At 41.2% G+C, this 16381-nt stretch overlaps 1 protein-coding gene across 7 annotated transcripts in view; it reads left to right on the forward strand.

Moving 5' to 3' along the window:
• TULP4 (TUB like protein 4) overlaps nucleotides 1-8973 on the forward strand; it is a 156963-nt gene extending 147990 nt beyond the window's left edge. For 4 of the 7 annotated variants that reach the window (XM_072035952.1, XM_072035950.1, XM_072035951.1 and 1 more), the window contains one exon: nucleotides 1399-8973. In XM_072035952.1, coding sequence (XP_071892053.1) covers nucleotides 1399-1515 — 117 coding nt within the window. In that variant the 3' untranslated portion in view covers nucleotides 1516-8973. The remainder of the gene's footprint in view (nucleotides 1-1398) is intronic. The other 3 variants (XR_011808347.1, XR_011808346.1, XR_011808345.1) reach the window with 3 other exon arrangements.
• Nucleotides 8974-16381: the final 7408 nt, after the last annotated feature.

The raw sequence follows: 16381 nt of genomic DNA on the forward strand, positions 1-16381 counted from the left end.
TTGTAATAAAGTGCAAGGGGAAAATGCAACACATTTCCCCAGCTGTAGTTGCATTTGAAGTCAGGTATTGAGAATAATAGTTAGTGTAATGATCACTGCTCAGTTCTTGTGATAATTACACAGGTAAGCTCCATTCAACAGATAGCTAAGATAGACAGACATACAATTAGGTTCCCTTGTTCAAAATTTCCTCTCATGAGTTGCCAGGCCTGTGGAGCTGGTTCTTAATCCTAAAGGAACAAGTGGCAGCTCTGACCCTAGCAAGAGCGGCTTGTGGCCTGCTATGTATGGCCTGTGGGTAGAGGAGTTTGTGGAAAGTTCAGAAAATCAAAGTATTTAGTTTTCATCTCTCTCACCTTGGCCTGAATGGGATGTTATCACATCAGAAATAGGCCATTAATTGATACAAATAAGCAGGACACCAAACTAAAGCTTGGGAGATACAGATTTAATTCCTAGTTCAGTTGTACCATCTCTGAATATCTCTCAGTTTATTAAAAACGTCAAAGCTCTCAGCTCCCTCTGATTTAACTTGGGAGTTCAGAGTCGTAAATATCCAATGTAATGACCAGTTGTAGTCTCTTGGTTTTGTCCATCTGTAACAACTCATTGAAAAGGCAGCGACTGTGGATAAATGCCCATAAAAAATATGCTGGCCATAGGCATTGCTGGTGATGGGACAAAGCCTCCACTTGCAGACAGCCTCCATTCTAGCTCAAGGAACTTCACTGCAGGAAAACTATGATCTGAGCTTCTCATTAAGCCAATGAGAAAGCAGCAATAGTAGGCCAAACTTCAGATACTGCTTGCAGCAGAACCACCTGAGTCGCCTCGCTTTACATTCCAAGCAGTTTCCACTGCCCCTTTGCTAATTCATTCTCAGTGTAATTATGTGCTAAGGAAATTTATTTCAAAGAGGAAATACAGCTTATTGGGTGCGAAGTGCTATGGTCAGGAGGTTGGTTATTCCCCTTCCCTGAAAGCTCCTTCCTTTGAAAACAAAATCTGTTTTCCTCATAGGGTGATGTCAGGATCTCTCCAAGAGAGAGGAAATCATTTTCTTGCTGGAAGAAAGATGTTGGTGTTACCTAAATCTCTTGAAGTCATTGGTAACAATCTGCTTACATCCGTGTTTTACAGAGTCCAGCACGTTCAAAAGCTCCATTTATAGAGTCAAATACTAGTCAAGTACTGTATGTGGTCCAATATTATTCTTCTTGGGCTTCATAACCCATTCTGTGAATAGCCCCACTCATATTAGTTGAGGATGATTAGCAGAAGTGTTCTTACAAAAGAGCAAAAATATTTGATTCTTCTCTGTTTTCTTTGCTGTGGTTCACTTCTTTTTTTGACCTTGTTCTCTTTTTCCTTCCCTCCTCCTCTTCCCCTGCTCCCCAGGTGATGCAGTTTGGAAGGATTGATGGCAATGCTTATATTTTGGACTTTCAGTATCCATTTTCTGCAGTGCAAGCCTTTGCTGTTGCTCTGGCTAATGTGACTCAACGCCTCAAATGAACAAGCAGAGACGAGAGCGAGGAAAATGTTGACAAAACCTTCTCGTAAAGTCCAAACCGGAAAATGTCAGAGCAGCCCGCTTTAGGTGCACAGAGGTGCCTGGGAGCGAAGAAGGCCGTAAAACTGGAAAAGTCTCGTGGTGCCCAACATAAGGGCATTAACTCTAATCTGTCACGGGGTGGAGGGTGGGGGGCTTTTTTCTGTTTTGTTTGTTTGTTTGTTTGTTTGTTTTCAAGTGTTTTCTTTTTTTTTTTAAAGCATTGTGCTGGGTTTCAGAAAGAGCAAAGGGTTGAGAGCCATTCGGTGTTATGTGGAGAAGTGTGGCTTTTGGCTTGTTGTGGTGGTTCTGCCGTGTTTGCTACAATAGCTGATGTAAGCTCATAGGGGGATTAAAAAAGACTGCTCTTTTTGATAGACTGCCTTATATCATGCTGTTCTTTTTAAAACAGGGAACATAACTTTTTTTCTGGTCCAGTTTGTACTACTACAACTACATCAAAGATAGCAGCAAAAAAAAAAGAAGCTATAATACTTGAAGACACGTGTTTCTTCTCTGATCTCTGATAATAACTGAGCACCACAAGTTCCAAGGAGGCTTATGTAGGTCAATATTTAATTTATAAATAATGATGTGTTATTCAGAAGAGAAACAAAACTGTTACCAATGGGTGGTTTTAAAACCCGGTGTATCAAAGAAATTGATGTCTGCTTGTTTTGTGTGCTGTTATTGGGGATAAACATCTTTCATTGGGTGACAGAAAAGAGGGGAAGAAATAATTATGAGCTTCTTTGCTCATATTGATCAGCAGTATTCTTCGATTTGGCCTGCAGCTGGGAGAGGTACAGTGTGGCCAGATGTACCTCCCAGGCCACTCCTATACATGCTCCTCATTTAAATGTGTTTACACTTTATAAACAAAGTTGTTCAAGTGAATGAGAAGGCCCAGTGTATTCATCTTCCTAGTGATCAATACGAATTGAGTTCCACAACATTGTACCTGTGCTAAAATTAGGAAGGAGACAGAAGTATAGCAAGTCATTAAAGGAAGTAATTTGATCAGGAAAGCAATTTCATTACAGGAAACAACATCGTGTCTGGCAGGAGAACAAATGAGTTAAAAGTGGAAGGAAAAATTGGACAGAGTCATCCTTTTTATCACCTTCCTACTTGAGTAGTCCTTGTGACTGTAGTTTGAGAATATAATGCTCCAGGTAAGAGTGGCAAGCCAAAGTTTAAATGGAGTGTTACAGGTGAAGGCTTATTAACAATAGCACAGCTCTTTCTGGCTGCAGTTTTTTTCTGGTGGACATGCAGACCTGCTGAGCATTTCAGAAGGGTTGCTTGCACAGAAGAGTTTCTGTGTCGTCCATTTTTTGTGTACATGTTTATTTGCTTTCTCTCTTTCCTCCTTGCCTGCATTTTGCTATGGAATATGTTCTGATATGGAAGCAGTTTCCCCAGTAATACACAAAAACATAATCATTCATGTAATTGTTTGGACACTAGATTACAAAATGTAACTGCAGATTTCCTTCAGAAATTACTCTTTTGACATGAAAGGCACACAGAGGAAGATAGGTTGGCTGAGGTGTTGATAGCTGCTTTGTCTTTGTCTTTCATCCAGTTTAACTTCTTACTTGAAAACCTGTATAACTTAAGACGAATAGATGTGATTCTCTCATTGCTTTTTTTAAAATTCTAGCCATAGGACAGATCTGTGTTGCACTCGATTCCTTCTAGACAAACATATCACTGAAGAGAAGACCCTGCTGTAGCAGAAGTTACCAAGATGCAGTGAGCTCATAACTTCTGCTCTGCTTCCAGAGCTGTGCAGCACAGAGGGAACGATACCAGTCAGAGAGGAGTTTCAGGTTGCTGCCAAGAGAGACAATGAGGCAGATCATCCACAGGTAATGTCCTGCAGGGCGAGTCCAGGAAGAACCCTCTGCAAGGTGGTTTCCTTGGAGAGAGGAAGTAGAAGTAGGAAAGAAGGAGTGGGGAATAGATGGCTCCATGCCTGTATTATGCCAAAGCTCAGCAGCTTCTGCTTGCACATCAGGCACAACACTCCCCTTGGCATCTAACAGACTGCCATTTGCTTTAATTAATTAATTTTGTTGAATTTCTCTGCGTTGTCTGGGCCCATTTGTATTCCTTCTCAGATGCATGACTTACTCAGCAGTTTGCCTTCCTATATGTGTAATGTGTGTGGGACAGAGGAGCCGAAATGGATTTTGTCCCATTCCCTTTTAAATCTGTGGAAATTGTTCTCTTTGGTTTTTGTGGAGGAAGCACTGTTAAGCCCCTTGTTTATGCTGAGTTACACGCTGTGCAAACAGTCGGCTGAATTCTCGGGTCCATTGATTGCAGTACACGAGAAGGAAAGTTGGCTGATGAGTGTCCTTTCCTGCCCATAGGTCTGTGCTAACCAGTCAGACCCTAATTAGAATGTAACAGGCGTGTGCTGAATGCCATAAGACACAAAACATATCATGGCATGCTGAGAGGAACATTGCCTGTAGTTTTAAGCCAACATTTTTATCACATGCAAAGAACATGAATGTTTCTCTAGTTTTTCTTTTCTATTTTTCTTCTCTTTTTTTTTTTTTTTCTGAACAAAACCTAATTTAAATAGAAGGACTTCTGTGTGCAGTTTCTTTAACCTCCCAGGGAATAGTATTCCTCTTTATTTGGTTCATAATCATTTTTTCCAATTATCAGCAGATTTATGCTAATGTGGAGCCAGAAACTGAAACCAGATATATCAAGTGACAGCATTAGTAATGTAGTTTCATTGGCCAAGGTTGGGATTGTATCATTCTGGTAGCACTTACAAAGATCCTTGGCATAGAAAGAGACATTGTTTTTGCCCCAACAAAGCACAAAGAATAATTATCATAAATTGGGAAAATAAATGCAATTTCCAATATTCCTGTTTACTCGTCAAAAGGTATTACAGAATAAGATAATCTTTTTTCTTTTTGCAAATACTTTGACAGAGTCCCTTTAATTGAGGATTTTAATAGTGTGAGGAATACCCAGTATTAGAGATATAAAACTATAATAAATATAAACTGTCCTCAAATATGTAGAATTGTAAAAAAATGACTGGAAATTATGTAAATTCTGAGAGTGGAACTGGATCCTAAATTATACAAAGAACAAGTGAAAGCAACAGTTCTTTTATTTTTTCATTGAGATGCAATATAAGAAACAAATTTAAAAGCTCCCCACAAAATAATCACTTAAACCCTGAAGATTGCTGTTGCATTCAGCCAATAGACAGATTTTACATTTTATATTTAGTTAGTAAAATCCAGGTTTTCTGTAGATAACTAAGTTCTTCTAGGAATGTAGCAAGGTGTTCAGAAATACGTAGTTCTTTTATACACACAGTAATTTCCAGTGGTTGAATATGTTTTTCCAAAGCTTTTTTTTTTGGTTGTGCAATAATTGTGACAGTCCTAGGGTTTTATGGTTTTTATGTTGTTGTTGTTGTTTGTTTTATTTTGCCTTTTTTTTTTTTTGAGGGATTTTTAAAAATAATTTAATGCAGATTTCCTGTTAACGTCCAAAAGACAAATTATTTATCTTGTGTAATGTAATAAGTGATTTAGGGATTATTTTATTACTATGTATCGGTGAGTTATACACACTTTCTTATTTATATTTAAAGAGCATCTTTGTAAGTAATTGTTTGCTAGCAGTATGTTTTGCTGCAAGAAGTTGAAAATGCAGATAGGAAGACCTGGTGTTGTGAGATATTATGCAAAATCTCGTAATTCAGGCAGGCAAAAATATTTTTTTGGCAGCTGAAAGCAGTGAGTTTGCTCTGGAGGACTGTGTAGACTATGAAGAGTACAGACAACTTCTTTGGAACCTGCAGAAATCTGTCCTTCTGCATTGTGTATTCTCCTCTGTTTCCAACTATATATTTCAGTTGGGAGTGCTTTTAAAAATACAAAGCTTTTCTTCTTTAGTACAATGGTTTTTTTTTCTTGAGATATAAAATATGGTGGCTTATGTGATAAAAGAGGGTATAATACAGGCTCAGTTTGTAAGGAGTTCATTACATAGCTTAGTAGGGTTTAGCTCTGGCATACTTTATTGCTGTTCACACAAACTCGCTTGGTATAAGCTGGCTGAGGCACGAGAAAGAGTACAGCTGTACGTGTTTCCCTCTGCTCAGACTAACGCACTCCTTCAGCTGGGCTCAGATGATTCCAGCACAGCCACAGTGCTGCTGATAGCCAAGCTAGCGCTGCACAGAGCTGACTGAGCAGAGCCCTGACGCTGCCTGCAGCAGCTTGGCCTCTTTGGGGTGCGATGTTCCTCCACCCTTCCTTCCAGTTCAGCTCCAAGAGCAGCATGCAGCTGCCACAAGGTTTAGCTTTAGGCAGAGAAAGCTCCTCTGTCTCAGCTGGTGGCCATTTGGAGTCGAGTCTGCTCCACTGGAGCTGCAAGGGATGCAATGGAAACCCTGATTCATTTAAAAAAAAAAAAAAAAAATCCTCAAAATAAAGCTCCTAACAGAGTATGAAGATTGGTACGTAAAGTCTTGCATGAAGTGCACCACACATGGAGTGACCAATTCAATCTTGAAATGGTGGGAATATCACGTTATTACAATGCTCTGAGAAAGTATGGGAGGGAGAGGGGTGAAAGAGTCAGGAAAGGAACTGGCACGTTAATAGTTTTGCACTGAGTTCCAGGGGCAGCAGTAACAGGTGCCACAAACTGCCTGAGTATTGCCTGTGTGACAGGAAATCTGCACCAAGGCTCATCCAGTTGGTAAGCCTTCCGTGATGCAGCCACAGAAAAGTAGTTCCACATTTCTCTCTCCAGTTTTGTTCCATTGTTTTTATGAAGATGCAAGAAGGCGCACAGGTGTCAGACTAAGATGCCTGCTGAAACCTTGAGCCTTGGCTTTCCACAGGCCCAGACTTTCCGTGCTGTCTTTTTTTAGTGTCCTCTCAGAAATTCCAGACAAATCTGGGAGCTTGCCTGGTTGTTGCCTCAGACAACTTCTGTGCGTTTGTGGGTTTGTTTTGTTGGTTTTTTTTTGTTTTTTTTTTTTTTTGCAGCCTAGTATGTGTAATCCTAGGTTATCTTGGTGCCCTGTTACCTGTCAGCAACAGTTTAAATCCTTGTGTGAAGGGAGCAATATGTGCTAAAACTGACTTGATTAAGAGAGAAAGGAGAGAAGACAGAGAAGTTTTTATTAGCTTCTGAGAATGTGTATGCCAAAGCAACAGTTTGGAAATCACACACTTCTGCAGAGCCCAAGCCACTCCAGACCAGCAAATCTGAGTTGGAGGTGAGTAACAGATGAGCCACTTGCTTGGCGTGCTAACAAAGGGTCAGCTTCTAGCCTCACTGCGTGGTTACACCAAGACACATAACAGTGGAACCTGACCCCAAATGTACTTTACTGTCACTGTGTGATTATAAGGTAAGAATGACTTACTTGACCCATATACCCACTTAAGAAAATTATCAAGCTGTTGTTAACCAGCAGCTATATTTACAGTTCTGTATAAGCCCCCCAATGAACTCTAGAAGTAAAATTGCAGCCACAGTAGTCTTTCAGAAATTTGCCCTATATTCTCATTTCTAGGACTCCCTCACAGGAGATTAAGCTGGTTTTGTTATTTAGAGGTTGGCGTACTGGTTTTCCCAGTAAAGGAGAGCAAATAATATCACACTGCTGACAGAAATGGAACAATTCTGGTAGAGGATTTTTTTCATTTTTAAGTCCCTTCGCCTTCAAAGCAAGCACAGTCTTCTCTCAGCACATCCCAGTCTGGAGCCCTCCTGCCCTCAGGAGTAGTGTGCAGGTAGGCACCACAGGTCCTTCTTGAAGGTTTGGAATTCAATTGCATCATTCTTGAAGGAATAAGATTAATTACTACTTGTGAATGATGGGCTACGTGAATGATTTTATCTTCATGTTTATTTAATTTCTGTCTAAAAAAATCCTGCAGAGAAGTTTAAGATTAAAAGACGCAGCTTTCATGTTGCCTGGTACCTTTAAAGATGTATTAGGAGAACATTTCTTTGGGCAGTTGGCTTGTTGCTACCGTTAGGAGGTTAGATTTTTAAGACAAGAGCAATTAACCAAATAAGAGAATGAAATAGGATTCAGCGCAGCAATTCTTGCTATGGAAATTTAAAACTTCACCCTTTAACTTTTGATTTTTCATATGGATCAATAATGACAGATTTGTGCTTCCAGGCAAACTGATTGTTATGAAGCTCTATGCAAATGCAAAGGTTTGCTGACCCGGAGCTAGCTGACTGCAGGATCAGAACAACATGATTTTCTGAAGAATTAAATAAATAATAATTAAAAAAAAAAAAAAACCACTAAATACTTACCTGTCCAAAGTGCTCAATGGCAAAATTAGATGGTATGATGTTAAAGCCTGCCAGTTTACTCCTAATCTTCACCCTCCCATTTACATAACTACAAATTTAAAAATGTTGTCTAATTCAGCGATTCTGAAGACTGACAAATGTTGTTTATTTGTGGAATATTTTTCTTACTGTCCAAATAGATGGTTGTTTCTGGTAACATGGATTAATATTAAAAGAGGAACATTTTCTACCAGTGTGCAGACACCCGAGTTTCAAGTATTTCATTGAGATAGCGCTCGGTTTGTAATTCTTTCTGTGTTGTTTCAAGCTATTTGTTCAGAACTTTCCTAATTCTCCCTTCATTTATTTTATTTGCTTGATACATGTTTTGCCTTTGGTTTCTCTTCACTTCACTGTTTCCTCATTCATTTTGTCATTTTCTTTTTGTGTGTTGGAAAAGGGTTTGTCTGTTCAAGATCTCGTTGTTTGTTGTAGATAAAATATGTGGTGTTGTGGCACAGCATGGAGATGCACCTGACTGAAAAGGCACTGTAGTGTTTCCTGAAAAAAAGTAGCGGAGTTGCATTTGTTTATAAATGCATTATTTTGGTACTACAACTTTGAACATCATTTTGGATTATTTTTTTTCCATTTTTTTTTTTAATTTAATGAGCATACATAGTCATGCGGGTGCATGCGTCCTTAAGCTAGCAAGCCCAGCATGTTTTTCTTAAGGCTTTTGAAAATTTGGTACACAATTCGTGTACTTTTACATGCCTATACAATTTTTTTAAACATATTTTTGGGAATATCATGTTTTCTTTTTTTTTTTTTTTTTTTCTCCTCCTCATGGCATACCTGGTTTCCATTGTACTTAAACCATACTTTGGTCTGCCTCTCCTTTTATGTATCTTGTGTACTAGATTTTGCAGGAGGTGCCTAGAAAGCATTGTTGGTTTCCCTATAAAAACGTGGTTTGTCCAAATTCTTTACTGTCTACATGGTTGAGAGATGGACTGATTGCCCTATTTTTTCCTTGATGATTTGGAGTTGTAAGAGTTGTCCAGCTGTTGCTTAATAAAATTTTGCAGACTAGAAAATTCCTGACTTGCTTTTGTTACATTCTGCATCCTGTCAAACACCTTAAATGCTTTCAGAGCAGATGACAAACCTGCACTGGAACGACCTGAGTGTTAAATAGCCAGATGCCCCTGTGCTTTCTGTTTTCATAACTGTATCCACGAGCTCCACTGGACCTGATCTGTGCGCCAGCCCATCACACTTTGTGTCATTCATATGGGAGGATGGATGGCAAAGGTGTCTTGGTAATAATGTTCCTATCTGCCTGGATATCAGCCAGTTCTTGTGCTATTTCTCCTCTGCTGGCTTTCCTTTTTGAGGAAATTTCCTTTGGGTTTTGTGGTACTTCTCATATTGTCATTGATATGCTGGAAACTTTAACATGACCACAAGGGATTCCTCTGTCCTGTGATCTTTAATAGCAGAATAAAATGCTGTGACGGTTAGCGTTCCTTCCCTGGTTTTTAACTAACATAAACATTCTGGGGGCTGAGGAAATAAAAAGGTAGTAAAGTAGCTTGCCTGGCCTAACGCATGTCCCAGTAGTGGCATAAATGAGAGAATTGTGTGGATTCTCCTAGTGAAGTCTTGTAACGGGCCTGGGCTCCCTGTGGAGTTGTACAGGGGTAGCTGCTGGGTCCTGCCCTGTTTTCTCCATGCTTGGGTGTCCTTGGAAAGAGCCTGAACACTGAAATACAAAGGTTTCCCCCACAACAGTAGGGGCAGAGAGTTCCCTAAGCTGACAGTAGTCAGAGGCTGGGGGAGCATTAGGGGGAAACACCATATGAATTTGTTTCGTTCCTGCTCTTCCCAAGAAATCTGCAAATGGCTTTTGTAAGAGAGCAAACACTGGGCTAAAATGGATTCTTGTTTTGAACCAGTGTGACTGTTCTTATGCCAGCGTTTCTAAAACAAGCTTAATCATGGAGCTTAATCCTAGTGGAGGCAAGTCCTCTAACTTTGATCTACTGTATGTCATGGTTCAGCGAGAAGGATTCGTGTCATCATCCATATCTGGGAGGGAGACACCTTTCTTGGCTTTGCTTTTTGACCATTGATGTCACGTACGTATAAAAGTAAGGACAGCACAGCTGCACTGTGCTAATAACACAGTCACCTGCTTACTCTGGAGATGTTTCCAATTTGATTTTTCCTAAAAACAGTGAAGTGACATTGTCGAAACTAGCACAGTCAGCACTGCTCTGAGTTCAGCATTCAGCAAAACCAGCACCGTAAAAAGGAGGGAAAGGACCAGCACGGGAACATGAAGAGAGATGGTAAGGTTAACATTACTGGCTGGGCTCTGAAGAAAGAGGAATTTTCATTCTGGCAGCTGTGTGGAAGAAAAGTCCTGAGAAGAGCTGAATCTTTCTGTTGCCCTGTTGCAATTAGGTTGTCTGAGATTTGCCAGTGTCCTCTGCCTAACTCATGCTCTGCATTACCTGCCTCCAACGGGGTTTTGCAGCACAGAGGAAAAGAATCTGCTCCTCTGGGGCTGAGGAGAAGGGGGAAAGCTCCTGGCCTGGGGTCTGAGTGCCTTGCAGTGCAAACAGGAAAAGGCCTTTTCTAGCATCAGTGCTGCTCAGGCAGCGAGTGGCAGGGACAACAATAATGAAATCTCCCTTAGCTCCAGATGAGTTTTCAGGAAAAAATAAAGTCCTGCTAAAATGCAGAGATTATCAAATTAGTTGCTCTGTCCCTAAGACAGAGAAGTGGAGCAGACATACAGCTTCTGGTCATGACACTGTTTTGGCCTTGTGCATTTTTATTACTATTAGTCATTATTATGTATTTACTTATTTATTTATTCATCTTTGCCTAGTTTCTGTGTTTCTTTGAGCAGATGAAACACAGTTTCTGTGTTTCTGCCCAGATGAGCTACAAAGTTGATTCATGCAGTTTTCTTTTAGATCAAGGATCCAACACTTTTCAGGTTTTTCTTTCTTTGCCCAGGATACTGGCTTCAAATGTAGTCATATCCTGCTTCCCTATCCATTTGAAGTGTGAATTTGTGGTTTTCTGCCAGGTACAGTACCGGTAGTTGATTCAAGCAGGGCAACAATTCGTGTTGCCTTTGCTCTTGGAACTGAGCTAATGAACTGTGGTTCATTGGTCTGTAAGATCATATTTGGAAGGCCCCTCTCTGCTGGGTGAAACTAGCTGAATTTAACACCTGGCCACTAGTTGTTTGTAAATAAATGTGGTTGTGGCTGTTGATGATAGTGCTATCTTATTTTTATGATTTAGATAAATCCAAGAGCTGTTTGTACCCTGAGCCCTCTGATTATGCTGTCTGGTTTAGAATTAAGAAGATGTGCAGTGAGGAAACAATATTTAAAGTGTCTCTTTAAAGAGAAGCTGAGAATACAGCAGCTGTACATACATTTAAGCTTGTATATATGATTTAATAACTACTAGCTGGACCATGAGCTTTTTCACCAAGACAGGTTATTGGTGGTGGTGTTCTCTGGTCAATGGACTATTCCTTTCCTGTTGGCATTACTACCAAAATCACTGTCAATATTAAAATAGCACTCTTTTCTTACTGCAGTTTTTTTTCAGCAGCAGACCAGCTTTCTATATTCAGTCTTAACAGGAGAGGTGCAGGAGCTAAGTAAGCAATTACCTAATTGTGAGGGAGTTGCATAAGATCAGAAAAATAAAAATAAAAACGGAGCACTTCATGCAATTGAAATTCATCTCAGCCCTTTCATCTGACTCCTCGTCCATTATGGCTGTGTGTTCCGTATTCTCGTTTCTGCTCTGTTTAAGAGAGGCACATTTTCATATCTTTTTTTGTTTGATCAAAGGGAAACCTATTCATCTGGGGGAATGTTTTGCTTCGTGCATCTGCTGATATTTTTAGCCTTTCTAATGGTTCCACTCTTTCCTCCGTTTCTCACTTTCCCCATGGATAAGGAGAAAAGTTAGATCTGAGCTGCAGTTTAAATAATACTTCTTTGTTGCATTCTGTGGTGATGTCTTCTTCCTTTGAAACAAGCGAATCTTTGTTCCCTTTGCTGCACAGTTTTGGTGAGATTAATTTCTATGTTTTTCTTCCAAAGCCATCTAGGACTTTCTTACTTTTGTTATCTGAAAGGATGTTTATTTCAAAGAAGAGTCTGTATGAATTGGTTGTAGCAAAGGGGAGATGCTAAAGATGATTCAAACATCTTAGAGCCTCTAATTGCCGCACTTCGAGGCAGCCAAATGCGGGGTCTTGTCTTCAGAAGTGACATAACTATGATTTGACTTCTCTGTCTCGTTATTTTATGTCACTTTCTAATGGGGGCAGCATGCCTGCTTTCTTCAGATCTTCAAACATAGCTTAAGATTTTTTCCCTTGACCTGCTGTGGTAGCTAGTATAATCTGAGGTGGAAAACATTCATTTTGGCAGGCTCTATTTGTATCACTTGGAGAGTATTCTGTAACCTCTCCATATAGTCACTAAACCCGAGGTGCCAGTTTTGTTCATAAACCTGCTGCTACTGTTCCTATTTACATGGTACGAATACCTTTATTTGCAGTTTATAAAATACACAGGTTTTTGCAGATTTGAGTTATGTCTAATCAACAGATCTCAACAGGGAGAGTGAAGAAGGAGACATCTTTCCAAAATCATGGGTTATGTACAGTTCACATCGGAAATTCTGTTACAAATTTCAGAAGCTCCAGATAGCAGTGAAGTGGCGCCGTGGGCCATAAATTCAGAGAGTATCGTTCTGAGAGCTGCCAGAACCCACAATTTGATTCCATCTCTGGAGACTGTGGTGGATAACATGAGGGTGAGTAAAATGCCAGAGCCTGAGTATCATTGGAAATAGAGCAGTATCATGATGAAAAAGCTGTCCAAACAGCAAGGCAGTAGCCACTGAGCAAGGACGAAGTTCTGGGAAGTCTTTGAGGCTGGCCGGCATGAATCAGCAGTAAAGACAGAACTTACCTTACCTCAGAAAAACAAACGAATTTTTGAGAGAACAAAAAAACTCACTAGCTGATGTGTAAGTGTAAATCACTTGCATTCAGACATTGCAATGCAAAGTGCTACAATGATGGTCAGCCTCACCATCACCACTTGGAAGACAGCAGCTATGGAAGCCTGGTTTGTTTTGTTTTCTTTTTCAGAAGTTGTTCCCACATGAACATTATCAGGAAAATATTTTTATTTTTCCGAGGATAATAACAACAAACAGCCTCCTAGCAAGATTGCTTGCATCTGTGAGGCCACAGGCAAACCAATGAAGAAAAGATCCAAGAAGTACAGCTGTCCTAAGCTGGAGGCTAGGTCTAAAAGACCCAAACACGGAATCCGGTATTTAACATGTTCTCAAATTGCTTCATTAATCTACTCTGCGTAGCCTACTCAGTACAAGAGACAAAGTCAAAAGCAATTTAATCAAAAGAACAGATGTTTAAAATGGTTTTAAGTACAGTTTTACAGACAACTGATGACATCAACTGTCTTTAAATTGTGTCTCTGAATTCTTTTGGAAGACTCTTAATGTGGCAGGCAATTGAGGAATAATCATTTAAAGAGACTCAGAGAACAGGATGTACAATGAAATTTACTCTCAAAATAGTTAAGTTAGGAAGTAATTATATGAATGAGGTAGTAATCATATGAAACAACGGAGAGGCGCAATTTAACTAATTACTTTCAAAATAACTCATGAAGACCCATAAGTACATACGATCTTAAGTTACTGGGTGGGCGTCAAAGCCTTGTTTGGAAAGTTTGAACGGAGTAGTAGATGAACACAGGCAGTGCTAATGAGGCAGATTGTCAGTCTGCTAACTGGCCAATTTCCTCTCTGATGTTGTTGTAACCTATTAGAGTATGTAAAGTAAGGGAAGGAACACATAACTGCAAGAGGAATTGTTATAGAAATGATTCATCTTCATAGAAACATTATGACTAGGTGTCTAAGTAGAAATTTAGGATGTTTTCAAGTACCAACAGAAAGAATGGCCTTGGGAAGTGCTCAGGAAAGGATGTTGGAGGAATTTGTTAGGAAAAATGATTGTTTTGTGACACTGTAGTGGGTTTACGTGGCAAGGTTTTGGTAGCAGGGGGCCATAGGGGTGGTTTCTGTGAGAAGGATCTAGAAGCTGCCCCATGTTTGGGAAGGGCCCCACTGCTGACCAGAGCTGAGCCAATAAGCGATGTTGTTTTGCGCCTCTGTGAGAGCATATTTAAGACAGGGAAAAAAACGCTGCGCCACACAGCAGCTGGGAGTGTGAAGGGAGTGAGGAACAGCCTTGCAGGTGCCAAGGTCAGTGCAGAAGGAGGGGGAGAGGTGCTCCAGGCGCCGGAGCAGAAGTCCCCTGCGGCCTGTGGTGAGGACCATGGTGAAGCAGGATGTCCCCCTGCAGCCCATGGAGTACCACGGTGGAGCAGGGTTCCACGCTGCAGCCCGTGGAGGAGACCACGGTGGAGCAGGTGGACCTGCACCGACGGAGGCTGCCGCCTGTGGAAGACCCCTGCCGGAGCAGATTCTGGGCCGGACCTGTAGCCCGTGGAGAGGAGACCACGCAGGAGCAGGTGACCTGGCAGGAGCTGCTGCCCATGGGGGAGCCAGGTTGGAGCAGTTTGCTCCTGAGGGATGGACCCCGTAGTACGGACCCATATCTGGAGCAGTTCTGGAAGAGCTGCTGCCTGTGGGAAGCCCACGCCAGATCAGTTCATCAAGGACTGCATCCCGTGGGTTGGACCCCACAGCACAGGGGACGAGAGTGACCGAGAAGGAACGGCAGAGAAGAAGTGCTGTAGACTGACCATAACCCCCAGTCCCCCATTCCCCTGCACCGCTCAGGGGGAGGAGGTGGAAGAGGGTTGGATGGGGGGGGAAGGTGCTTTTGGTTTCTTTCCTTTGTTTCTCACTTCTCTAGCTTGTTAGTAATAAGCAATAAATCTTACTATCTCCCTATGCAGAGTCTGTTTTGCCCGTTACAATAATTACTGCGTGATCTTCTCGTCCTTATCTCAACCCTTGAGCCCTTTTCACATATTTTCTCCCCATTCCTCTTTGAGGAGGGGGAGTGAGAGAGCGGCTGTGGTGGAGCTCGGCTGCCCACTCGAGCGGAACCACGACAGACACAGAGAACCAAAGGAGTCCCTGTGCATTCCCTGGGCACTGGCAACATTGTATAGGTTACAAGTGTGACCTCTACTGAGATCGTCATGGTTTCTGTTACTACAGAATTAATTTAATCCAAAGAACAAAGAGTGTTACTGAGGCATTGACATCACAGGATCATTCGCACTACCAGATGATACAGAAGCTGCAAGATTTGTCATGTTTGATATTTCCAAAAGATGACAACAAAAGGTACAGAGGGATGCACCAGAACATCCAAAACAAGCTTTCATTTAAGGAACATAAAACTGTGTGGGAATGGAGAAAGGTTTTTAATCTCATCTGCAACTCATCAAGTCACCAGCAGAAGAAAGTCAGATTAAGGGATGAATTCTTCATGTCACAAAGGAGCCCAGTGATAATTGCAAGGGCTCAGACTTCCTAAATTCTCGTGAAAGGCTGATGGTCTTTTCTGTGAGTAGTTTGTGCCCCAGGTAATGGGTACATATCAGCCATAATTCCTACTGAAGACATTCTTGAGCTTAGCCTTGGATTCAGCAATTTCGTGTCTTGCCCGGAATATCAGGTGGTTGGAACACAGGCCTAGACAATATGCGCAGGAATTCATGAAGTCCAGTGCTCCTCTGAGGCTGATGTTTGTGGAGCAGTAGCAAGTCTATGGGTTTTGGGAGGATAGTCTATGGGTTTGGGGAGGCTAGTGCAGGTAGAAAACTCCTGCAGATATAGCTCCAACCACAGGAGTTTTCATCAGGTGTCTTTAAAATGACATGAAATTCTGCGATGGGCAATACTTGATGTCAATTTGTTTGTTTGTTTGTTTGTTTTGCCTTTCTCAAAAATGAATGAAGTAGGCCCCGGCTGTCTTTGGGTGTGCAAAGATTGCCAGTTTGCTCTGTGTACAGTTACACTGGAATTTGGAGACAGCTGCTGCAGTGCCGATCTGTTTTGCTCAGTCCTGTAAGCTGGGGCTGAACAACTGATGGCAAAGAGAATCTGGACACTGAGTGGGTGTTTGGACCTTCACGGCTGCCTTTCATGTCTATTGGAGTTGGGGGTGTCCTCCTCTGTCAGTGCACGTGTCCTAATCAGTTACGCTGCTGCTTGAACAAAGAGGTGCAAATTCCAACTCTATCCCTGCCATGAGGTTGAAGATAAAGAGATACTGAGTAAGATCATTTCACTGAAGATTTGACTGATTTGAATCAATTTTTGACCGATAAATATGTAAAGCTTAAATGTTCTAATGGAAAAAAATGTCATCAACAGGCAGGCTACCATTGTTAAAAGCTTAATCATCACTTGCAGGATGGCAAAGGCTGTAGAATCTGA

The sequence above is a fragment of the Anas platyrhynchos genome, chromosome 3, assembly GCF_047663525.1.
Source record: "Anas platyrhynchos isolate ZD024472 breed Pekin duck chromosome 3, IASCAAS_PekinDuck_T2T, whole genome shotgun sequence".
Classification (NCBI taxonomy): domain Eukaryota; kingdom Metazoa; phylum Chordata; class Aves; order Anseriformes; family Anatidae; genus Anas; species Anas platyrhynchos.